The following is a 27,370-nucleotide window of genomic DNA, read 5'->3' as shown; positions in this document are numbered from 1 at the left end:
TTTAATGTCAACTGAACTCTATTGAATTATTTTGATATGTAAGTAACAGTAAACATTTAAGTGTTTACTGTATGTCAGGCACTGTTTTAATGATCAAATATGTGTTAACTCATTTAATCCTCACAACCACCCCAGGAGTAGATGCCTCCATCATCCTACTAAAGAAGAAACTGAAGCACAGACAGATCACACAGTAAGCAGTGTGCCAAGATTCAGTTCTAGGAGTCTAGTGTCTGAGACTCTGCTCTAAGTTAAACAAGTCTATTCTAACAGAATAGATATTAAGCATACACATTAAAACGTAAAAGCAAATATAAGTCATATTGATTGCTAAGCCATAGAAGTGTTGTTACTATTTTCTGTATTTCCCTTCATCCCCTCCTTATCTCTAACCAGTATTTTTGAAAAATCAGCACAAAACTAAGTTCTCTCTTTATTAGAACGTCTGTTTTGTCTTTAAAAATTCAGTAAGCATTACATAACCCAATTACGTAAAACGTCTAAAGGAATTTTGCTAATTCTTTTCTAATTGAGTCAATTTCATTTACACTGAGATCACAGTAAAGAGGAGAAATTCCTGTTCCTATAGGACGTCCCACTAAAGGAAGTTTAAAAAAGACCTTTATTGGAGTTAAGAATTCCTTTATAAAACTAATCTATATTTTCATGCATTATATTGAAGTATAATTCCAGGAAACTCAAGAATAAAAATTATTTTAAAAAGCTATTGTGGAGAAGTCGAGGGGAAAATCAGTATGTATTAACTTATAGTTTTATTAATATAAAAGAAAACTTCAAATACTGTACAGTGAGGTGTGCTGTAGAACACTATATAGTTATAATACACTATTATCAATTATTTATTACTCAAATGTAATATATACAGCAACAACAAAATCAGAAAATAATGGGTAACAGCCAGTGCCTTAGGGATAATGGAACATTTATACTACTTAACTGAGCAGTTAAAGCACTTGCTATATAATTTTTCTAAATATTTACATTACCACTTATTTTTATATTTTCTAAAGAACATTTCCCTCCAAAAAAGTAGACTCTCCAGCTCTTGGCACTAACTCTTAAAGTCCAATAAACCTGAAAATATTGATAACCTTTTCAGTCTTTTATTGCCCCACCACAGGCATAAAGGCTCAGGAAGGGACTTGGGCATTCTAAAGAAAAGTATGCAATACCTTCAAATTTTAATACTAAGTAATTGATACTCACAAGCAGGTAACATCAACTAAAACTTTTTTTTTACTAGTTTTCCTTTTCTTTTACAAGAGAATAATCATTGTATTAATATTATACTACAAAAGCATGTAGACTCCATAATTTAAAAAATTAAATGTCAGATATACAAGTAATGGCATTTTCTCCAATAATTCACAATTTTTACAATTTCTGCTATTTTGGAACAAACGTTAAAATTTCCACGATTTAATTATCATTAAATATGAATTGAAACACTTAGCATCTCAAAGAATTATTAAGAATGGCAGAACTTAACAGTTAACTATAAATCTTACAGTAGCTCCTCTTTGTTATTTTATTTCAGTAAGCATTCTACTATGGTATTTTTTCAAGTGAGTAGTTCTGACTTGAAAATTAATTTCTTATATTAATTATGAAAAGCTTTGAGGATGTACAATTTTGTTAAATATATGATAACCTTGAACTGCAGGATATAGCCACCCAACTTATATGGAGTATGTATCTCACTACTGTTTTGATAAAAGGTCATTTAAAATTCATACTGAGTGGAGTTTAATTCAATTTTGCAAAGGCTTTTTATGAAAATCCTAATATGGAGACCTTGTTTTGGGAACCATGAAACTCTCAAAATCTACTCTGCAGTATTTTAAGTGTGGGCCAACTGAAATTCCTATAGAAAAATGAGGACAAAACTGTATTGATATTCTAAAACAAACATAGTATGATATTGTCCTTATATTGACCAAAGCATAATTAATGACAGAAGTTGTGAGTTTACTTCATACCTAAACACTAGTTATTCGGGAGTCCTAAATATTTAAAGAAATGTTCACTAGCAGCCAGTATTAGTAGGCAACTACATAAAATAATACTGTTATAAATTTTGCCTTTAGTTGCTAACATGTGATGTCAGTACAATTCTCAAAAACCTGTCATTAGTAATATATGAGTTGCTAGCAAGTGATCTTCCCTGAGGTAAGAGACCATATGCAAAAGTCTGCTCATTTCAAACCAAATTAGATACTTAAAAATAATGGCAATAAGGACCTGTGGCTGGGATTCACAGATGCATTTCAGATTGGTATCTTAATTGCAAGCAGTAGGCTTGATTGTAAAAATCAAACTAAAAATCATCAGAAGATATAAAGCAAATTTCACAGTCAATAGCATTTCCTAAATTTCTCAGTCTTTATCCTAACATTTTCCAATAAAATACTTGAAACATAGTGAAAGGGGAAAAAATAGGTGTTGGGCTTGCTCTTTAACTAGTTCCTGAGTAACCATTCCCTTGGCGTTCATTAAATCTAGCTCATAATATTTGGCAGTGTCTTGTGTTCTTCAATTTCAACCAGTTTCTCATGACTAATATTCTAGACATACACCACCTTCAAACTCTACCTAGACTTTGGGTCATCAGTTCAAACTTGGTATGATTACCTAACAAAGTGGATTACTGAAGAAAAAAATTTACAATTTTACTTCAAGTTTCAGTGAAACATCACAAACAGAATAATAAGATTGAGCTATATTTATGTTACATCTAAGGCTAAAAAAATATTTTAACTGATTTATGATCTCTAGCTTGAACTCAAAGTTGTGGTGATCACAAATGGCAGTACTGAAAAATAAGAATTCTACAGTCATCTATTTGATTATGATAACCATATGGAACAACAAAGGATGAAAATTAAGAACTTAAATTGTTTCTAAAACTTCTTTGTGAAGATGATACCTGGCTCACCTCTCAAAAACTACTAATTACTCCAACCAAATTTCAGCAGATTTAAAATAATTTCAAGAAATCTGACCATTCTCAAAATCAAGCCTTTTATTCTTTATCAAGGGAGAACCCAAATTATTATTATAATATTCACACCTAACCAGCTTCTAAATAGCATTGCTGTGGCAAGAGAAATAGTGTTATCAGAGATTTAAGCCCTTCTCCTAATGTTCACAGGTGCACTCTAATTTGACTAAATGCAAGTATTAATATAATAGGAAGATAAAATTTCCGATATTTTTCTATATGCTATGAGTATAGTTGTCTGTTATTAACAAAACATGCCAAGCCACAGGTGAAGAAAATACTTGTTAAAGAAAAGATGATTATATCATTTATCTGAAAGCAGCACATTTGCTTGTTAAGCAGTTTTCCTGTATTTAAATTAATAAGAAAAGTCAGTTTCAGTGGCTGAAAAAGCCAAAAATAATTATAGTGGTTAGTGGTATTTGTAATTTTCAGTTTAATACACAGAAGCCACTACACTAACTAAATGGGAACTATTATTTGGTAGCTGCAGTTCTTTATGCAAAACACACAATATAGAAGTCCTAAATTTTCCTGCTCTTTAGATATTAAGATAATTGAAAGTAAATTTAGAAGAATTGAGATAAAATATGGTTTAAAATGTGATGTGATAAAACTAACCTAAATATCTATCTTGCTCAGGTATCACCTGCAGAGTGTCTAGATTCTCCATTCTTTCCTTACTCAAATGGAGTACTTCATTTAGTAAGTGGATTAAGTCAGAGAGACTTTCTTAGAAAGAAATCCAAAACCTCCCTCTTTTGGAAACACAAGTCAAAGTACTGTCCAGTATTTGTTATGAATCAACAGACTGAAATTTTGAAACCTGATAATATACTCTCTGATGTACATTTTCTTAGACTGCAAACACAGTTCTGCATCTGTTACATGTGCAAACAGAGACAGCCAGGCTTTAAATGCTCTAGATAAGAGATTGTATTAACATACATTTTGTCTTTCATCCATTCAAATTCAACTTAATTTCAGTGAACAAAGGAAAAAGATGGATTGAATTGTACATTTCAGAATACAGATTTGCAGAACAGGATAAAATAGTGCAATACCAATCTCAGGTTAACATTCTTTGTCTTTAAGATAATAAGCATGAGAGCTGCTTTTTGAGGAAACTGGCACTAAAGGTTTGATGAATACACTATTTAAGCAAATGCCCAGTTGATCAGGGTCTGATGCAGTAACATTTGCATCCAAATCTAAGTGAAGCCAACAGATAAAGAAAATCTTATGGATGCTAAGGAAAAAAGGAAACATTTTTGGTTCAAAGGGGCTCAAAGACACTTAGCATATACAAGCTTAAATACCATTGATCAAAATTGTAGAACAATGTAACTCATTCATAAAGATAAATTCTTATATATAAATTCTCTGTGAATCTGACAGACTCTGAAAATTAGAGATTAACTACTGCTACCATTATTTTTATATTTTCTACCACACTTTGCAATCAACTTTTCTGCAAGATTAAAGAAAAAAAAAATTCAGTGGTACTTGACCAGGCCAGGATTAAAAAAATAATGGTAACATATTATCAACAACAGAGCACACAATTGGCTGTGTTGGCTCAGACAGCAACATTACTGAATCACATTGACTTTATCATTTTAGAATAGATATTTTCCCCCTAGCCTTGCTCAAATCAGCAAAATGTTATATCATTACACTCTATTCTCTAGGTATTTTCACCAAGAATACGTATCTCTATGAATGTGTTTACGTTCACGGAAACATCAGGATCCCAGTATCTAATAAATCCGTCAATGAATTTTAAGATATAATTTAGTTCTGATAACCTTCAAATTTACATAAGTCTTTTGACACTCTAATAAATATGTGGAATGGTTACCTTGATGATATCAATGTTAGCAAAATCTCATTTCCCCCCCAGTTCTAGCCTTTTCAGAAAAACAAACATTAGCAAGAAAATTTTCATGTTTGAAACATTAAGACTTTCATGGAATTAAAATTACAAAAAACTTCCAATGAACCACATATATGAAAGAAACTCATCTCAGCAGATCTAATAACTAATTTATAGGAATTCAGAGCCAGCCTGGGCAGCAGTATATTAAAAGCTATTGCCAGTCACACACTTGCTGTCATGCACTGAATAACAAGATAGAATCTTTGAATTATATACGTACAAGATTTTTATGACTAATCAAGTTATGTGGCCCAGCCAACAAATGTTACATATTCACAATAAACATTCTGCCTTTATTAGCCTCTAATTAAATCAAGAGTGATCCATTGGCTCAGTTGTGTTTGTCATCTCAGCATCTTGACTATCCATCTCTTCAGGCTCCTCCACTGAATTTCCCTTTTGTGCTTTTGACCTTGTGGCAAATGCTGCTCCCAGGGCCTCTGTCACACAGCTGTCAGTTGTTTCTGTACTCAAATTTTCAGTGCCACCAGTTAAAGAAAAAGATTCAGGTAAGCCAGTCTGAAGACTCCCAGACTTCACAGAAGAACTCACAACTTCTCCTTTCCTTTGAGGAAGATCAGATGGTGACTGCTCTGTACTTTGATCCCGCAAATGCTTGTCCATCGAAGCCTGGATAGAAGAAACCATTTCCTGCAATTTTTTTCGTTGGGCCTCAACCAAATCAGGATCAAGCTGCCTGCTGTCTCTCATTGTAACTACTCCAGGAGCTATTCGAATAAGCTCACTGTTACTAGGAGCAGCTGTGAATACAGAAGGCTCCATTTTAATGGAACTATTACTCAAGTCTGTCCCTGTATTATGCTTCCTTACAACTGAGGCTTCCCTAGCTCTTGAATCAAGGTGTGGATTACTAGATGCAGTTCCTAAAGAATGCCCTTTTCCCTGAAAGGCAGTTACATTATGAAGCTGCTCAGATTTCTTTTTCACTACTCCACCACTACCTAGTTTTAATAGCCCATGTGAGGGACTTGATTCTCTACTTCTTGTAGTAGCCTCTGCTCGAACCTGACTTACAGCCTCTTTAACTAAATCTTCAACATCAGGACCGATGGGGAAATGTCCTGCAGCATCCACACACAATTCCAGTCTATCTTCAGAAGCATTATAGACAAAGGTTTTGCCAGGCAGATGTGGAAAAGTACAATGCTTGCCATCAGCCATACCTAAAGAAGGGAAAAAAAACATACTTAATATATTAAAGTCTTACTTAAAAAGTGTAGTAATGAAAATTGTAGTTGAAGTAGTGAATTTTCAACAATATCCAGATCACAGTTTTGAAAACAAAACTAATTAAAAAATAATTATATTAATAGAATTTATTACTATTAAAAATATCATGACAGCCCTCGCTTCGGCAGCACATACACTAAAATATGATGGAACATACTGTAGTTCCCCAGGAGAATTTTTTTGTTTAATATCATTAACCTATTACAAACTTAGGAACAGGGCTTAAACGAACAGCTAAGCTATGAGAAAACACTAGCAACGGTATTAGTAAAACAACTGCTTGCATTAAAACAATGAGAAAATATACTTTCATTTACTAATTAAAATTTAAAACTTTGCAAAAATACCTATAAGAGCAAAATTTACACAAAAATGCTGCAAATCCTAAGTAGCTCTACTGACTTACAGAATACCAGAATAAAAGTGGTTTTCTCAGTGTACCTTAGGTATGTTATCTTTCACAAATATAAAAGACAATGAACTTTCAAAATGAGATACCCCACAGTTAAAGAAGTAATTATGTGGGCATATTTAGGAAAGCTAACATTAATGCATTGTGCCTTTGGTATAACTCTAAGCAATGACACTTGGGTCTCAATATAAGAAAATTTTTTTTCTTAAAAAAAAGTTGTATTTCACGTTACTCCTCTTATTCCTCTCTGTTAGGTCACAACCACCAAAATAAGCCTGAAGTACAGATGCTCCTCAAATGGACCCTGCAGTTTAATTTACTTCTCATAGTCAACTAATGTAGGAACAGAAGAACTTGAAAGCAGGCTTCTATTTTCTAGTTGAGGAACTTGATCTCACTCTCTGGTACTCCAAAATTTTATACTTTTTCCAGCTGAGGTATAAGAAAATTGTGTGTGTTTTAAACTATCCAATATCCTTACATTTTAAATTTGTTTCTCAAAGTATATTACTAGTATGCAAAAATGGGGGTTTTCAAATTTCATAAAACCAAAGATTTTCTATGTTAACAACAGAAGAAAGATATAGTAGAGAACTCTTATTTTTTTAAGTAAGCTCCATGCCCAGCATAGAACCCATGAAGCAAAGAACTCTTAATAATATATGGTGCAAATGGTTATGTTTATGGCAAAATATAAAGGCAAAAGCAAACTAGTTAAAAATGAGTGAAATTGTTAGTGCTGCACAAATACAGAGGTGGAGAATGAGTGAACTCTAGAATGCTTAGTGGGCATTTAGGTAGTCCAGCTTTGTAGGTTATTTTTTTTTTTTTAAGATTTTTATTTATTTATTTGACACAGAGAGAGACATCACAAGGAAGCGGAGCGGCTTGCAGAGAGAGAGGGGGAAGCAGGCTCCCTGCAGAGCAGAGAGCCCAATGCAGGGCTCGATCCCAGGACCCTGAGATTTTGACTGAAGCTGAAGGCAGAGGTTTAACTCTCTGAGCCACCCAGGTGCCCCTGACTTTGTAGGTTATTAAGAATAGTTCTTCCTCCCCTGAAAAAAGCTACAGAGTGGTTCTAATGTATCACTGTGAATATTCTAAATAACCAGAGAAAAGAACTGAACTGCAAATGAAATACACAGTAATTTTAAGTAAACATTCATTTCAGTGTAAGTATCCATTAATAAAAATCCAACTAGAATTTCCTCTTGGAACGTTTCTGGCATAGGTAACTGACAAAAAGAGACAGACAAAATTTAAAATTAGAGATGTGGTCTCAATGGTTCCTTTCAGGCCACAGCCTTGGAATCGGCTTATTACCAATCCCCCACCTCAGAGATCTGTAAATAGCCCATGTGAGGGACTTGATTCTCTACTTCTTGTAGTAGCCTCTGCTTGAACCTGACTTACAGCCTCTTTAACTATTAATCTTCAACACCAGGACCTATGGGGAAATGTCCTGCAGTAACCACACACAATTCTAGTCTATCTTCAGAAGCATTATAGACAAAGGTTTTGCCAGGCAGATGCGGAGAAGTAAAACTTGGTTCAAGAAACAAAGGGAGCAAAGAAGAGAATTTTGAATGATTAAGTCCAGAGATTACTCTAAGCAAAACTTTCAAACATTCACTTCAACAGATGACACTTATTGAGTCTCACTATATATCTAAATATATATATAACTATAACTAAAATAGACTATATAACTAAAATAGACCCTGAAGATTCAAATAAAATGTAATTCTTAGGAGACAGGTACAAATAGATCATTATAATACAATCAGGTAAGTATAATGATAGGTATACTCAGTTCACTGATTATTTGGTATTAAATGAGAAAACATGCAAAGCATAACACAGACTGCCTAATATAAATCAGGCAGTCAATAGTTTTAGTTCCTCTATTAGATCAAAAAGTTTTATAATTGTTTCCAGACTGCTATTGTGATGCTTTCCCTTGGTCATTCCTGGAAAGGATCATAGTCCCACATATCACAGTATCATTCACAATGAAACACTGGAAACAATCAAAGTAAGCTTTCAACAAGAAAAGAATGGCTAAGAAAATTATGGTCTATCCACCTGATGGAAGTAATATGCAGCTATTAGGAACTGATATAAACAAGAAACCTATGATGCCTCATATATATAATAAAATGCACATGAGTAGCAGGAAACAAATCTAAGTACTGTAATTACAATCAGGCCAAAACATGTATGTATGAGACAAATACTTAAAAATCATAGGTGATGTTTCCGATTTCTATAGTTTCTAAACCTTTTACATTATTAAAAATATTCTGAATATGTATTAAATACTTTATGGGCTATACTCCCTTTAAGCATAATCATTTACATTTTATGTAACTTATGCAGTCTTAAATTTTAAGAATCAAGGTTATTAAAATTCCTGTATCTCATATCAAAAGTTCCATCACACATTTACACACAAAAAATATATACTAATATTTAGAGCTACATTCTTCCTTACATCAAAAAAAACAAAAACAAAAACAAAAACACACCCAGAAATGCATCAGGAGAACAATGGATGAATAATATTAAAATGATAAAACAGAATACTATGCAGTAATGAAAATGAATGACAGTTGAACCCATCAACATGAATAAATCTGAAAACCTGTTGCATAAAAGAAGCAAATCACAGAGAACATATATAGCATAATTTTCAATTTCCATTTTCATAAAGTTCAAACACAAGCAAAACTCAACATTATAAATTAAGATAGCTATACAAGTTTTAACTAAATTTGTCATCTACATCTGCATTTATCTCTACATAAAGACCTGCAAAGAAACTTACATTTTAAGCAAAAGAATTTTTTTTAATTAAAGATTTTATTTATTTATTTGACAGACAGAAATCTGAAGTGGGCAGAGAGAGAGGGGGAAGCAGGTTCCCTGCTGAGCAGAGAGCCTCACTCGGGGCTTGATCCCAGGACCCTGAGATCATGACCTGAGCCAAAGGCAGAGGCTTAACCCACTGAGCCACCCAGGCACCCCTTAAGCAAAAGAACTTTAAAATATCTTTCCAAATATAAGGAATAAGAATATTAATAGTCTAGTTAGATTGGGAAATACTTCTGTTCTAATGTAGATATAACCATATGTTTGTTAGGGTGGATTTGTAAAAAGAGAAGTATGTTCCAATTATTGGAGGACATGGGTATATGTGTTTTGGGTAATATACTTTGATTCTTTGACTACAGGATAATAATGATTTACCACATGAATATGTCCTAAACAAAAGAGGTAAGGGGCACCTGGCTGGCTAAGTCAGAGGACATGGGACTCTTGACCTTAGGATCAAGAGTAGGAGCCCTACATCAGGTGTAGAGATTACTTGAAAAAATGAAATTTAAAAAAAGATAAAACCCTGCTACAAATATTAGAAAAGACTGTATTTTGAAAAGTAAAATAATTTTCTAACAATGACCCATTTCAAATGGTTGTTATAGTCAAAAGAATTTTAATTATTCTGCAAATGACAGCTGAAATACTGATAATAACAAACATTAGCTAATTATTTATTAGGTACCAGGCCCTTTGCTAACTGCTTTATGTGCATGATTTCATTTGATCCTAACAACCCTGAGATTATAATACCCACTTTACTAATGAAGACACTAAGACTTAGAAGTCACACAGGGAGTAAGTGGTAGAACCAAAATTTGATCTCAGATGTTCTTACTTCAGAGCTCTAAACCACTCCCTAATAAGGTTAAATTGAGACAGGAAACATTTGAAAAAACTCTAAGAGGTAATTCACATAAAACTCATTTTAAGTGTACAACTGAATGGTTGTCAGTATATTCACAGCATTGTGGAACCATCACCAAACACTTTTAGAACATTTTCATCACCGCAAAAAGAAACTCAAACCCATTTGTAGTCACTCTCATTTCCTCCCCTTACCCTAACTCCCAGCCCTAGGAAATACTGATTTACTCTGTCTCTGTAGGTAAGCCTATTCTGTGACATTTCATTTAAATGAGATAATACAAGGTCTATTGTGACTGGTTTGTCTCATGTAGCGTAATTTTTCAAGGTTCATGCATGATATAGCATGTACCAATACTTCATTCCTTTTTATTGCCAAATAATACTTCATTGTATCCAAATACTAAATCTTACTTATCCAATCACCAGCTGATGGAAATTTGGGGTTGTTTCCACTCTTGACTATTATGAATAATGCTATTATGACCCATTTGTGTACAAGTTTTGCATGGACAGGTTTCACTTCTCTTGGGTATACACCTAAGAGTAGAACTGCTGGGTTGTAACCTGTTAAATCTGAGGAACTACCAGACTGTTTTCCCAAGTGGCTGCACCATTTCACATTCCTACCAGCAGTATGAGGGTTCCAATATCTCTATATCTCCTTGCCAACAGTTCTTATCTGCCTTTTGATTATAGCCATTCTAGTGAATGTGAGGTACTATGTCATTGTGGTTTTGATTTGCATTTCTCTGATGGTTAATAATGCTGAGTAAACAATAAAACTGAATAAACATCAGTTTATGTACTTAATGGCTGTATATTTTCTTTGGAGAAATATCTATTCAGATATTTTGCCCATTTTAAAATCAGGTTATTTGGCATTTTACTGATGAGTTCTTTATATATATTTTTAAACATTGTATGTATTTATTTATTTGAGGAAGAGAGAGTACACAGCAGGGGAGAGGAGCAGAGGGAGGAGAAGCATATCCTCCAAGGGAGGAGCAGGGAGCCTGATGTAGGGCTCGATCCCAGGCCCCTGGAATCATGCCCTGAGATCATGGCCAGAGCCGAAGACAGACACTTAACTAACTGAGCCACCAAGGTGCCCCAAATTCTTTATATTTTAGATACAAATCTATTATCAGATACATAATTTGCAAATTTTTCTCACTCTGTGGGCTGTCTTTTCACTTTTTTTTTTTTTAAGAGAGAGAAAGCATGAGAGAGAGCAGAGGAGATACAGAGAATCTTAAGCAGGCTCCTCATCCAGCATAGAGCCTAACGTGCGGCTTGATCTCACAACCTGGAGATCATGACCTGAGCTGAAATCAAGAGTCAGACGGTTAACCAACTGAGCCACCCAGGTGTCCATCTTTTCACTTTCATGATGGTGTCCTTTACAGCACAAAAGTTTGTTTCTTATTTATCTACTTTTCTCTTCTGTTGCTTGTACTTTTGGTGTCATATCTAAGAAGGCTTTGCCAAATCCAAAGTCAAGAAATTTTATGCCTATGGTCTTTTTCTAAAACTTTTCTAGTTGTTTTTTTTTTTTTTAAAGATTTTATTTATTTATTTGACAGAGAGAGATCACAAGTAGGCAGAGAGGCAGGCAGAGAGAGAGAGAGGAGGAAGCAGGCTCCCCGCCGAGCAGAGAGCCCGACGCGGGACTCAATCCCAGGATCCTGAGATCATGACCCGAGCCGAAGGCAGCGGCTTAACCCACTGAGCCACCCAGGCGCCCCTAAAACTTTTCTAGTTGTAACTCCTCTATCTAGGTGGTGGATAAATTTGAGCTAATTTTTTATTTGGTGTGAGGTACAAGTCAAATCTTCATTCTTTTGTATGTAAACATCCAGTTGTCCCAGCACCATTTGTTGAAAAAACAATTTTCCACATTAAACTGTCTTAACATTAGAGCTAACATTTTAAAAAAAATTGAAACCAGAAACATGAAACTATTTTTTTTTTTAAGATTTTATTTATTCGTCAGAGAGAGAGAGAGAACGCGCGCACACACAAACAGGCAGAGGCCGAGAGAGAAGAACAGGCTCCCTGCCGAGCAAGGAGCCCAATGTGGGACTCGATCCCAGAATCCCGGGATCACGACCCGAGCCGAAGACAGTGGCCCAACCAATTGAGCCACCCAGGCGTCCCAGAAACATGAAACTATTTAGTAAATAATCAAGAGTCATCCCCATAACCACCCACCATGTACCCCTCCCCCACAAAAAACAAAGGAGGGAACTTCATTCAGTTGCACGAAATGCATGAAAGTGCATATTTACCCTAATTACTGAGAACGTCATTAATCAATCGTCACACTAACTTTTAAAAAACCATTAACTGATATCAATATAATTCAGGCTGTAGAATAAAGCTAAAATGGAAAGTAAAAAGAAGGGGATGCCAAAATAAGAGTGGGGAGGATGCTCAGGGAGAAATTTATAGCTTAAAATGCTTTATTAGAACACAGAAGTTTATAAACAAGAATCTAAGCTTCTACATAAAGAACCTATAAAGAAAAGGGCACATTAAACCCAAAGCAAGCATAAAGGAGGAAAAAATAGATGTAAAAGCAGAAATCAATGAAACTGAAGTCAGAGAAAACCTGTGAAACAAATGCTGTTTCTTTGAAAAGATCAGTAAAACTGATAAACCATTAGCTGGACTGGTCAGCAAAAGAAGAGAGGCACAAATTGCCCATACCAGAAATGAAAGAGCTACAGACCTTACAGATATTAAATGGACAGCAAGGGAATATTATGAACAATTTTAGCCAATAAAATTGGATGAAATGGAAAGACTTCTTGAAAGACAAAACTACAAAACTAACAAAGCTTACTCAAAAAAAAAAAAAGACACAAATCTTAAGAGGATTCTATTAAATAAATTAAATTCATAGCTAAAAACTGTCCAGCAAAGATAACTCCAAGCACAGATGGCTTCTCTGGTGGATTCTACCAGTTAAGAAAGAAATTACTGTATCAAAGTATTACAAATCTACCAGAAAACAGAAGAGAAGCAAACACTTCCCAACTCTATTTTATGAAGCCAACATTATCCTGATTAAGTAGTCATTATAAGAAAACTACATATCATTATGTCCCATGAACACAGATGCAAAACTCTCAACAAAATATGTCTGAATTTGAATCCAGACATGCATAGTTGGTTCAACATCCAAGAATCAATCAGTGTAATTCACCCTAACAATAAACTAAACAGAAAAACCATAAGATCATTTCAATAGATGCAGGAAAAGAACACGTAATAAAATTCAACATCCATTCAAAATATAAACTATCAACACTATCAACAGAATGGAATGTCCTCAACCTGATAAAAGGGCAAACCTCAGGCTGAATTGCTTTCAGGAACAAGGCAAGGATGTCTGCTCTCACCATACCTATTCAGCAATAAACTTATAGCCACTGCAATAAGGCAAGTAAAAGAAATACAAGGCATACTGACTAAAAAGGAAGAAATAAAACTGTCTTGTCTTTGCAAAAGACATGATGACCTACATAGACAATTCCACAGAATCTGCTACTAGAATATGTGCATATAAAAAGGTCACAGGATATGAGGTCAATGTATAAAAACCAATCTTGGCTCTGGGTGGCTCAGTTAGTTGAGTATCCGTATTCAGCTTGGGTCATGGTCTCAGGGTCCGGGGACTGAGCCCCGCATCAGGCTCTCTGCTCGGTGGCAAGTCTGCTTCTCCCTCTCCCTCTCCCTCTGTGACCTCTCTCTGTGCTCTCACTCTCTCTCAAATGAATGAATAAAATCTTCTAAAAAAAATAAAAAATTAAAAACCAATCTTCTTTTCTTTTTTTTAAAGATTTTACTTATTTATTTGTCAGAGAGAACACAAGAAGGAGGGAACAGCAGGCAGAGAGAGAGGCAAGTGGAGGGAGAAGCAGGATCCCCACCGACCAAGGAGCCCAATGCGGCCCTCAATCCCAGGGTCCTGAGATCATGACCCGAGCAGAAGGCAGATACCCAGTGGATTGAGCCACCCAGGCATCCCTAAAAACCAATCTTATTTTCTACACTAGCAAAGAACAAAAGGAGTTGGAATTTTTTAAAAAAAACATTTATTTATTTGAGAGAGAGAAAGAGCAAGAGAGAGAGAGAGAGAGCAGGGGTGGGGAAGGGCAAAGAGAGAGGGAGAGAAAGTACTAAACAGACTCGGCACTGAGTGCAGAGGCCAACATGGGGCTCAATCTCACTACCCTGAGCTGACTGACAACCTGAGCCAAAGCTAAGGGTCCAATGCTTAACTGACTGCACCACTGAGGCACCCCAGGAAATTGGAATTTTAAAAAAGCATCTTTTACAACGGCATTCCCAAAACATGAAATACTTGGGTATAAATCTAAGAAAGGATATGTAAGAATTATATGCTGAAAATTACAAAATTTTGATCAGAGAAATTAAAGAACACTTAAATAAATGGAGAAATACAGTATTTTCATGAATCAGAAGATTTGATGTAAAAATATCTTCACCTTCAATTTGATCCTCAGAGTCCATAAATCACAATAAAAATCCCAGCAGACTTTTTTGCAGAAACTGTCAAGATGATTCTAAAATTTATAGGAATAAGCAAAGCACCTAGAATCCCAAAAATTTTTTTTGGAAAAGAATAAAGAAGTTTGCAACTGACATGGATAGAGCTAGAGAGAGTTTTATGCTAAACGAAGTAAGGTAAAGAACAATGAATACCATTTGGTTTTACTCAAGTGGAATTTAAGAAACAAAACAAATGAGCAAAGGGTAGAAAAAGGGTGAGGAAAGCAAGAGAGGCAAACCAAGAAACAGAGCTTTAACTGTAGAGAGTAAACTAATGGTTACCAGAAGGGAGGTAGGTGGGGGAATGAGTCAGATAGGTGATGGGGATTAAGGAGTGCACTTGTGATGAGCACCAAGCGTTGCATGGAAGTGTGGAATCACTATATTGCATACCTGAAACTAATACTATATCCCATATATGTTAATTAACTGGAATTTAAATAAAAACTTTAAAAAATAGAAAAGAATAGATGGAAGACTCATAATAACTGATTTCAAGAATTACTATATGGATACTTTCATCAAGACAAGTTATTGGTGAAAGGAGAGACATACATCAACAGATCAGAAAACAATCTCTAAAATTAGATCCACACATATACAGTCAATTGATTTTTTAAAATAATTTTAATGATGCTATATTTCCCATATACTTCACCCTTTTCAACTGTATGATCCATGGTCAACTGATTTTTGATGAAGGTACCAAAGTAATGCAATGGATAAGGTATACTTTTTTCAATAAACAGTGCTGGGACAATTGGATATCCATACATTAAAAAATGAACCTCAACTCATACCTTGCAACATATTAAAAAAATCAACTTGAAATAGATCATAAGCCTAATATAAAACCTAAAGCTATAAAACTGATAGAAGAAAACACAGAAGAAAATTTTGTCACCTTTGACTGGGCAAAGATTTTTTTGGATAGGACACAAAAAGTATAAAAGGAAAAAACTATTAATTAGTTATCAAAATTAGAAATCTCTGATCTTCAGAAGATACTGTTAAGAGAATGAAAAACCAAACTACAAACTGGGAGAAAATATTTGCAAAACACTTACCTGATAAATGATGTGTGTCAGAATATATAAAGAACTCTCAAAACTCAACTAAAAAGAAGATTCAAACCAATTTAAAAATGAGCAAAAGAAGGAAGAAGCAAATAAGCACATGAGCAGATGCTCAACATCATTAGATATTAGGGAAATGCAAATTAAAACCACCTAATAAAATAGTTTTAAAACAAAAACTGATACTACCAAGTACTGATAAGGAAGAGAGAAACTGGAACTCCAATACAGTGCTAAGGAATATAAAAGAGTCCAGCTACTTTGGAAAATGGTTTCGAAGTTTCTTATAAAGATAAGCATGTATCTTACCATATGACTTACCATCTGACTCAGCAATCCCACTCCTAGGTGTTTACAAAAGGAAAGTGAAACATATGTCCACACACAAAGACCTATACACAAATGTTTACAGTGGCCTTATACATAGGAAGTCAAAACTGAAAATCACCCGAATGTCCTTCAATCAGTTACAGATTTTCAAAAATATGATACATCCACACAATGGAATACGACTCAGCTATATGAGAAAATAAACTAATACAAGCGACCAGACAGACGAATCTCAAAAGCAGTAAGGTAGAACAGAAATTGGCATTTTTTTTCCTGTAATGGAGCAATACAGTAAATACTTTAGGCTTTCAGACCATATAGTTTCTGCCACAACTATTCAATTCTGCCATTGTAGTGTGAAAACAGCCATAGACAACAGGTAAACATGAGTGTGGCTGTAATTTTGGGGTTGTTTGTTTTTTGGTGTTTTTTTTGCTGTTTTCTGAGAAAACTTTATATATACAGGTAGCAATTTCTTACTTTTTATATATATATAAAAAAATTTATATATAACAACAACATTATATATACAGGCCTGATATGGTACCTGGATAAGTAGTTTGCCAACACCTATGCTAAATCCAAGAAGCCAGACACAAAAGGTTATATTCATCCATTTATATGGTGATATGGAAAGGCAAACATTAAGAGACAAAAAAAAAAATCAGTGGTTGTCAAGTCAAGGCCTAGGGGTAGGAGTAAGGGATTACTTAGAAAGAGGCACAGGGCAACTTTTTGGAACGATGGCAATACTCTATATCTTGATTGTGGTGGTAGCTACATGGCCATATATGTTTGTCAATATTCATATACCTTTGTATCTACAAAGGGTGAATTTTACTGTATGCAAATTATGCTTCAAGAATCCTGTCTTAGGGAGGGAGGAAGGAAAAGAGAAAGGAAGGGAGGGAGGGAAGAAGGGAGGATAAGGTAAGATCAAGGAAGAAAGGGGGGCGCCTGGGTGGCTCAGTGGGTTAAGCCGCTGCCTTCGGCTCAGGTCATGATCTCAGGGTCGTGGGATCGAGTCCTGCATCGGGCTCTCTGCTCAGCAGGGAGCCTGCTTCCCTCTCTCTCTCTGCCTGCCTCTCCACCTACTTGTGATTTCTCTCTGTCAAATAAATAAATAAAATCTTTAAAAAAAAAAAAAAAAAGATCAAGGAAGAAAGGAAGGAAACCAGTCAGCCAGCCATTCTTTGGTCCCTGATTCAAATAAACTGAAAGAAAACAAAAATTTTTTTTTGAGACAATCAAAAATCAAGGAATTAAAACACTGACTGGGTATTTGGTGATGTTTTAAAAATTATTTTTCATATTTTTAATATGTGATAATCACATTATAGGTTTTTTTTTTAAGTTCTTACTTTTAGAAATACACACTGAAATTCTTACAGATGAAATTATATTATATCTGGGATTTATTTTAAAATAGTCCAGTGAGGGGAATAGAAGTATTGATAATTTTTGAAGCTGAGTGGGTAAATAGGGGTTCATTATATTATTCTGCTACTTTTATGTATGTTTGAACATTTCTACAACAGCAAAGTTGGTTGGTTTTTTTGAAGAAAGAAAAAAAAAGTGTGTAAGAGATAAAAACCATAAATAGTGATTATGCAGTTAATGCATACAGAGGTTAGGTAGGTGAAAAAATGAGAAAAGCTAGAGTGATAAAGTCTGGGGCCAAAATCATTCACATCAACTCTGAAAAAACACGTGAGGTAAACACACATACTGCTCATCATTCTCTTAAGACCATAAAACTGAAGATACATTTGTATACTTTCACATATCTATAAACAATGCATACACAATGTGGAAAGAAGTTAGATATAAAATGAGCAATTTCTTAAAATCCATAAAACACTGAGGTATATAATAACAGCCAAAACAACAACAACAACAAAAATACTGTACTTTCTGGTTCTGGTATAGTCACTACCATTATAACCAAATCTGTTTCTAATTTCAAATTCTGTCTTTAGTTATTAAGAACTGTATACAGAATTTAATGAGAAAATAGCAGCAAGAAAGTAATAGGAGACTTTTTAGTAATATTATAGCAGAAAAAACAGCTGATAATTTCAGAAAAATCTGTTTTGACTAGGCAAACTACTGAAGAAGAACATATACAAAAAACTGATGTTGGAAATAGCTTTAGAATATCTGACTTTCTTAATCTTACAACAGCCTAAGTGGAGATATTATCTAAGAATAAAATCAGATATTAACTATACCCATGGTTTTCTTCATAATATTGTAGAATACTCCACCCTGCTGGAACATGTGAGGAAGCCCCTTTGCATAAGACCACACATCTTCTCCTGTAAAATAAAAACAGATATAGTATTAGCAACAAACAAAAGAGTTCAACCCAAGGTTGCTTAATGATTAACCTCAAACAGAGATTGCAGAGCAGATCTAAATGAGTGACAGTAATATAAAGAGATGATACGGAGTGTAATATAAAGAGATGATACGGAGTGATGAGACTGTGACAAACTAGAAAATCCATGGCCCATCAAAGGTGGCAGCCACTACCAAGTGCTGTCATGAAGAGTATAGGCCCAATATTTTAAGACCATACGGCTTTTCAGAAGCCAGAAACCTCAGTTTTTCATGTGAAGTCTCCCAATTTTTAAATGTAGGAACTAATTAAAAAATGTCTTTAAAACTACATGAGTCAATACTGGGCATATTAAACAAAATATATCTGAAGACACCAACTCAAAGGAAAGTAGTTCATAACCTTGAGCTAGAGGAACAGAGAAGGTTATTGAAAGATACTTATTTTTAACAAGTAGAACACAGAAATGTGTATTCTCTATTTGTTTAAACCAAATAAAAAATAGATGAAAGGGTCTAGGGAGAAAAGTAAATAGGTGGACTAAAGATAAGTAATTAATGTTGTATTGTGTTATTCCAAAGTTGCCTTTCTTAAAAAGAAATTTAGGGGGAAAATGCCTTATTGAAGAGATTCAGAATAACCTTTAGAAGTCTACAAAATGTCCACAAGCAAATGACCATTTCACAAAAAATTTTTTTAAGAACATCCTTGGCAGTGACTATTTCAATAAGAAGTTTCAAATAAAAAGACCGACAGTCACTGTTCAAAAAAAGTTAGTGAAGAATAGAAGAACATAAAAATTAGTTAATTTTGAGGGTGCTGGGTGACACAGTTGGTTAAGCATCAGACTCTTGGTTTCGGTTCAGGTTATGGCATCGTGGGGTCAAGCCCTGCATTAGGCTCCACACTCAGCTCAGCATGATGCCTGCTTGGGATTCTCTTTCTCTCCCCCAAACAAATTTTTTTTTTAAGATTTATTTATTTATCTTTTTAACAGAGAGAGCACAAGCAGGAATGGCAGGCAGAGGAAGAGGAAGAAGCAGGCTCCCAAATGAGCAGGGAGCCCAAAGCAGGGCTCAGTCACAGGACCCCAGGATCATGACCTGAGCTGAAGGCAGATGCTTAACGGATGGAGCCACCCAGGTGCCCCAATAAATGATTTTTTAAAAAATTACTTTTGGTTTGTGGAATGCTTGTTTTTGTTTCTTTATACTTTCATTATTTTCTAATCTGATAATGATAATACTATATTTACAGTCAGGACTTTTTTTTAGTTAATCTTAACAAATTTGGAAAGATCAATTTTTATTTTTCATACTAGAAAATTTTACTGGATCTCACATTTGAATGAAGGTTACTAATGATGTGGCTTAATCATTATATATATGCAATCTCTCAGAGCTCTAACCCCTTCCCACATTTATAAACAGGAATATAAATTTGCATGGCAGTTGGCTAAAGTTTAGAGTACTCAATACATCAGTTTAAAGTTTGCAAATTTTAAAAGCCTTGGCCCTTAAAGTTTCAGTTAACTAGAACATTTACTTAAACACAAACACTTCATTCACTAATGATACAGTATCACTGGAATATGGCTAAATTTAAGGGTGGACATATTAATTTGATTTTAAATTTTGAATATTAGTAGAGCCTCCAAATACAGAATGTTAACAACTTGCAGTGTAAGTTCTGACTGTTGGACTTATCATTACATTTCATGTGGATAACTACTTCTTTTTTTTTTTTAAGATTTTATTTATTTATTTGACAGACAGAGATCACAAGTAGGCAGAGAGGCAGGCAGAGAGAGAGAGGAGGAAGCAGGCTCCCCGCTGAGCAGAGACCCCCGATGCGGGGCTCGATCCCAGGACCCTGGGATCATGACCTGGGACGAAGGCAGAGGCTTTAACCCACTGAGCCACCCAGGCGCCCCTGGATAACTATTTCTATGGCAATAACCTTTCATTTATTTATCAATGTTACCTTAAATGTACTAAGTATTTTATAAACTATTCAGAATATAATTTATTTGGAAAACACATAAAAATTTTATAGTAGTGGAGCGCCTGGGTGGCTCAGTTGGTTAAGCCTCTGCCTTTAGCTCAAGTCATGATCCTGGGGTCCCGGGATCAAGTCCCTCATTGGGCTCCTTGGTCAGCAAGGAGTTGGCTTCTCCCTCTCCCTCTGCCTGCTACTCCCCCTGCTTGTCTCTCTCTGTCAAATAAATAAATAAAAGCTTTAAAAAAATTATTTGGTAGCACTTAAATTTTTTTTGGTAAAAGTCTGAATAGGTCTCAAAATAGTGAATTCTCCCGAACTGACCACCATTAAATACTAGTTTAAAAAATGACATTTCCGGGACGCCTGGGTGGCGCAGTTGGTTGAACGACTGCCTCCAGCTCAGGGCGTGATCCTGGAGTCCCGGGATCGAGTCCCACATCAGGCTCCCAGCTCCATGGGGAATCTGCTTTGCTCTCTGACCTTCTCCTCGCTCATTCTCTCTCTCAAATAAATAAAATAAAATCTTAAAAAAAAAAAAATGACATTTCCTACCTTACTACTCCTTATTTAAGCAGGCAGAACTTCTTAAAGTAGAACTCTGCTGGAGTATATCAACCTTGTTTTCATTCTATCCTCTAAGGATCTTTTTAAAAAAATTATTCCTAAAGATCCCTTTAAAACATTTTGCTGAGCAGCCTCCTCCATGGCACTTGAGTACTACAGATAGACAGACTGTTTATCTGTTTATGTACTACAGTATATCAGTTTTACTCATTAAATAAAGATTTTGTTTACCCTCTCTCAAGAACTTCACCCCCCTTCAAAAGCAGTATGTGGTCTCTTTGAGTATGCATGCTCTGTTGCTTTAAGGGAAGAATAAATAAATTGAAACCTCTATTATCTACCCAGCTTTGAGCAGGCACTTTACATAGTTTAGTTTTTCATCACAATGAAGTTCTATTTTACAGAAAAGGAAACAAACTAAGCAATCTTCCCAAGATCAAACAGCTTGTAAGTGGCAGAGACAGGATTTGAATCCAAAGCTTAAGCCATCCCTTTCCACTGATACTAAACCTTTACCAGAGGTCAAACTGTGTTACAACATATATGACAGAACTATCCAGTTTTTTCTTACAGAAACACATGGCATGTAAAGAAGATGTGGGATACACACACACACACACACACACACATATAATGGAATACTGTGCAGCCATCAAAAAACAAAATCTTGGGGCGCCTGGGTGGCTCAGTGGTTAAAGCCTCTGCCTTCAGCTCAGGTTATGATCCAGGGTCCTGAGATCGAGCCCCGCGTTGGGCTCTCTGCTCCGTGGGGAGCCTGTTTCCTCCTCTCTCTGCCTGCCTCTCTACCTACTTGTAATCTCTGTCTGTCAAATAGATAAATAAAATCTTTAAAAAAAAAAAAAAATCTTGCCATTTGCAATAAGTGGATGGAACTAGAGGCTATTATGCTAAGTGAAATAAGTCAATCAGAGAAAGACAATTACTATATGATCTCACTGACATGAAGAACTTGAGAGGCAAGGTGGGGAGTCATGGGGGAAGGGAGGGAAAAATGAAAAAATATGGGACCAGGGAGGAAGATAAACCCTAAGAGACTCTTAATCTCAGGAAACAAATTGAGGGTTGCTGGAGGGGTTGGGGTGGAGAGATAGGGTGGCTGGGTGATGGATATTGGGGAGGGTATGTGCTATGGTGAGTGCTGTGAATTGTGTATGACTGATGATTCACAGACCTACAGCCCTGAAACAAATAATACATTATATGTTAATTAAAAAAAAAAAAAGGAAAGAAAGAAAAAGAAATCCATGGTATCAACAACTGATTGGGAAGAAAAAATAGACAAATTATTTCCTTTGGTATACAAATACTTCCACTAAGTCATGTTTGTTGGTAACCAAAAAAAGGAGATTAGAGATCAGGAAGCAGGAACTGTTACCCTCTACACAAGCGCCCAATCAGCGCCATACTGCTCTCCACTGCATTTGCCCTCATCAGGTCTATAATTACCTGGTTCAGGCCTGTCTCCTGCCTGCAATACCGCCATCAGCTCCTAACTAGCTTTCTCTCCAATCCTGTTCTCCTTAAATATCTCCTCCTTCTGAGTTATACCTTTAATGGTTCCCCAAAACCATACCATAAAGTCCAAGTTCCTTTTTCATGGCAGATAAAGGCACTCAAAGAGTCATCCTTGCATTCTCTCCTATCTCACATCTCTCACTGCACCGTAACTTCACTTTTACAAAGCAACACCACCAAACTGGTCTGGTTCCTGAAGGTCAATAATTGCTATATATTCTTTAAAACTCAATTCAGGTGTCACTTCCTCTTGGATTCTTCAGAGAGGCAGGTAAGTAGACACCTGCCTTGCTGGTCCTATACAGGAGATGAGCACCACAGCCCTCACTGACCTGCAGGTTAATTTACTGTACTTTTCTGCTCCCCTTCTAGACTGGCTTCTCAAAGTCAGGAAAAGGTCAGTGGTCTATGTGACTTCTATTCCCAGGGCCTGACACAGTGCTAGGTAGAACAGCGCTCTCAACATGCACTGAAAGAATATAAATGAATGAACAGCATAGATGAGGTTTTTTCCTTTTAACAATGCCTGAAAGAAGTTCAGAAAAACTTAAATGAAGCTGCACAGTGATAACTGTTCCTCAGTATTAATATGAATAAAATACAACTAATGGAACCATCTATACCTCTTCATGATTCTAATAAAAAAAAAAATGTCAGCAAAAATGAAAGGGAAGGGCACCTAGGTGGCTCAGTGGGTTAAAGCCTCTGCCTTCGGCTCAGGTCATGATCTCAGGGTCCTGGGATCAAGCCCCGCATCGGGCTCTCTGCTCAGCAGGGATCCTGCTTCCTCCCCCTCTCTCTGCCTGCCTCTTTGCCTACTAGTGATCTCTGTCAAATAAATAAATAAAATCTTAAAAAAATGAAAAGGAAGACTTTCAGTTACAAGTTTCCAGTTTATCAAATGTTATGAGGATGTAATATACACCATGTACATATTAACTATAGTTAGTAATACTATTTGAAAGTTACTAAAAGAGTAGACCTTACCAAAAAAAAAGGAAAGAATTATTTTCTACCATTCCATTAGAAAGCAAACCCTAAGAGAACAGGAATATCTTGGTAAAGCATCTAGCAAATATTGTATTAACTCATATTTTTGTTAGTCCCCAATTAATTTTACTTTATAATTCATCTGTTTCTTCACAGTAAACAATAAAGCATTTATATCCAACACATTGTGTATAGATATAAATGTAGAAAGTATATACCACCATCATCAATAACCTCTGTTCACATTTCATCTTCCTCAAATCCTTCCTCCTGAAAGTCTTTAGTTCTCCTACCTAAATAGTAGTTATAAATGGCAGTAGTATTACAGATGGTTTTTCTTACGCTTTATCTGACTTTTTTCCTCTTGAAGAGGTAATTTTTAACTTTCAAAAAGTATGTTAAAGTGAAACACTTTTTAAAATATCACATTTTTCTAGCTTTTACTACTACTAATAAAACCATGGTGTTAAAGTGGGCTTAAAAGCTCATCATTCCAATTTTCTTAGTGAATTTTTTTTTTAAAGATTTTATTTATTTATCAGAGAGAGAGGGAGAGAGAGCGAGCACAGGCAGACAGAATGGCAGGCAGAGGCAGAAGCAGGCTCCCTGCTGAGCAAGGAGCCCGATGTGGGACTTGATCCCAGGACGCTGGGATCATGACCTGAGCCGAAGGCAGCTGCTTAACCAACTGAGCCACCCAGGCGTCCCCTCTTAGTGAATTTTTAAAAAGCCAATTTGAAGTTTCTACTTTGAAATTTGTGAAGTGAGCAAATTTTAAAATCTAACATCTATATAAAATATAGATGTTTTTAGTGAGGTATAATTGACAAACATTACATTAGTTTCAGGTGTACAACAGCGAGCGATTTGACAACTCTATAGATTATGCTATGCACACAACAAGTGTAGCTCCATCTGTCACCATACAACACTATTACAATACCATTGACTATATTCCCTATACTGTACCTTTCATTCCCACAACATTCATTCCATAACTGGAAGCTGTACCTCCCACTCCTCTTCATCCATTCTGCTCACTCCCCCCAACCCCATGACCATCAGTTTGTTTTCTGAATTTATGGGTCTGTTTCTGCTTTTTCGTTTTTTAGATTCCACATATAAATAAAATCATATGGTATTTTTTTTTGTCTGACTTATTTTACTAAGCATAATACCCTATAGGTCCATCCATGTTTTCACAAATGGCAAGATCTCATTCTTTTTCTATGGATGAGTAATGAAATGAAGTATCTTTTTAGGGGCATCTGGCTGGCTCAGCTGAAAAAGCACTGCAACTCTTGATCTTGGGGTTGTGAGTTTGAACCCAGAGTTGGTTGGTAGAGAGTACTAAATAAATAAACTTAAAAAAGAAAGAAGAAATACATTTTTAAAGACTCTCCCCCCAAAATACCTAAAATTAACTCTGAACTCAAGTATCTATGACCATAAAATAAACTGGCCAAAATATAAATTTAAAGTACAGACATGGGACTATTTCTATTAGAAATAATCCTAAAGCTATTGGTTAGCTGAAAGAATTGTTGCCATATCTCCATCCTTCCTGCAGATCCTCCCATCTAAAAATGTATCTGCCTTATCAACAGTCAAAACCATTTCTAAGAAAGGCATGGCTGTTTCTCTCCTTAGACTGAGTCCCTGAAGTGTAACGAACCCATACAACTTTTAGTGTCATCGTTAGCATTAAAAGATGCATACATCATACATATACAGGCACGCAAACCTGTATGTAAATGTTTACACACACACACACACACACACACAGAGTACGATTTTCTCTCGGAAATAAAAATGTTAAAGACAATGATCATATTTTACTTCATATATGTTTGAATTCTTTGAATATTTAAAAATAATATAATCTTGTAATTGAAAAAATATGAAGAAAAATAAAAGGTGCCAAAGTAGTTGAGTACAAAAAGGAATAGAATCAATGTTTATACTATATGATAGTATAGTATATGTGCTGCTGAAGCGAGCACCAAAGTATGATAGTATAAATTCATGTGTAACATACATTTATCTTAAGATATATCTATATGCATTTTTCAGGAAGATAAATGATATATAAAAATCAAACAAGTTTCTCAACTCCTGAAAGGCTGCTAACCTTATAGTGAAGTGGGGTAAATATCACAAGCAATTCAATTCTGTTAAAGCAACGCCAAGCTGACAGACTCTTTTTCACAAATTTGTCTTTATCTTTGGAAAAAGAAAATTAACTCGAAACTTAGTGGAATACACTACTAAGAAAAAAGAAACTAGCTTAGTACTTATGATCAATGATATGTCATGCCTACCACAAAAAAAATCCACCAAAAAACGGTCTACGATGGGGTACCTGGGTGGCTCAGTGGGTTAAAGCCTCTGCCTTTGGCTCAGGTCATAATCCCAGGGTCCTGGGATCAAGCCCCAAATTGGACTTTCCGCTCTGCAGGGAACCTGCTTCCCCCTCTCTCTGTCTCTGCCTGCCTCTCTACCTACTTGTGATCTCTGTCTGTCAAATAAACAAATAAAATCTTTAAAAAAAAAAAAAAGTCTACGAGAAAATTTAATAAGATATTTTGTAATGCCAAAGTCACTCACATATAAATAATGAAGATGACAGTCTGCAAAAATTGCTCAATAGTCTGCATAAAGTAGGTTAAAATGTGAAATATTACAAGTAGAACATTATTTCATTTTAAACTACCATCATATATTCAAAGTGACTAATTCCATGAATGGTTCATACTGAGCAACTGATGCATTTGTTGATACAAATAAATAATAATTACAATGCCCTCAGTTGAGATCCTGCAGGTAAGTTTCTGGAGGGCAAGGTCTATGTCTTATTCATCTTTGTATCTCCAGCACAATCTCTAGCTCTGCATTCATTCATTCATTCATTCAACAATTTATTTGACATCTAATAAGTGCCAGGCCCTAAACTTACATATCAGTCGCTTAGCTCATATCTGGTAATTCACAAAGTAATTTCTGCATTTTGAATTTGCCATCTTCTAAATAAGCCCTGTCATTTTCCTTTTTCCAGCCCTCTCCAAATTAAACATAGATAGTTCTCCAGCACTCTTTACATAAGGTTGTATATGTGTGCATGTGTTTGTGTGTGTGTGTATACACACAAATATATAAGCATATATATGTATATACACACATATATCCCCAAATGGACATTTCACCACCACATCACTTTTTATTAAGAATATCTTCTAGGGGTGCCTGGTTGGCTCAGGCGATTGGGCATCCCACTCTTTATTTAGGTTCAGGTCACAGTCTTGGGGTCATGGGACTGAGTCTGCATCGGGTTCTGTCCTGGGCATGGAGCCTGCTTGGGATTCTTTCTCCCTCTCCCTCTGGCCCTCCACCCAAACTTGTGCTTTCTCTAAATTAAAAAAAAAAAATTATCTTCTACGTAATTCAAATAGTTATAGAAAATCAGACGGTTAAAAAAAATGAATGTTTACAGAGGTTACTAACACAGGCCAGGTACTCTCTTACTATTTTATAGCAGAAAATCTCTCAAGTGCTACAGTATGAAATTAATAAAACACTCTTTACG

General features: G+C 35.4%; 1 protein-coding gene across 1 annotated transcript in view; it reads right to left on the bottom strand.

Annotated features, from left to right (window-relative positions):
* Positions 1–420: 420 nt before the first annotated feature.
* Positions 421–27,370, bottom strand: part of VCPIP1 (valosin containing protein interacting protein 1) — a 32,402-nt gene continuing 5,452 nt past the window's right edge. The window contains exons 2-3 of the mRNA XM_044245517.1: positions 18,587–18,673; positions 421–6,145 (exon numbers count right to left, since the gene is read on the bottom strand). Of these exons, the coding sequence (XP_044101452.1) occupies positions 5,274–6,145; positions 18,587–18,673 (959 nt within the window). The 3' untranslated portion in view covers positions 421–5,273. The remainder of the gene's footprint in view (positions 6,146–18,586; positions 18,674–27,370) is intronic.

Source organism: Neovison vison, chromosome 4, assembly GCF_020171115.1.
Source record: "Neovison vison isolate M4711 chromosome 4, ASM_NN_V1, whole genome shotgun sequence".
Lineage (NCBI taxonomy): Eukaryota > Metazoa > Chordata > Mammalia > Carnivora > Mustelidae > Neogale > Neogale vison.
This window is presented reverse-complemented; position numbering and strand designations above follow the sequence as displayed.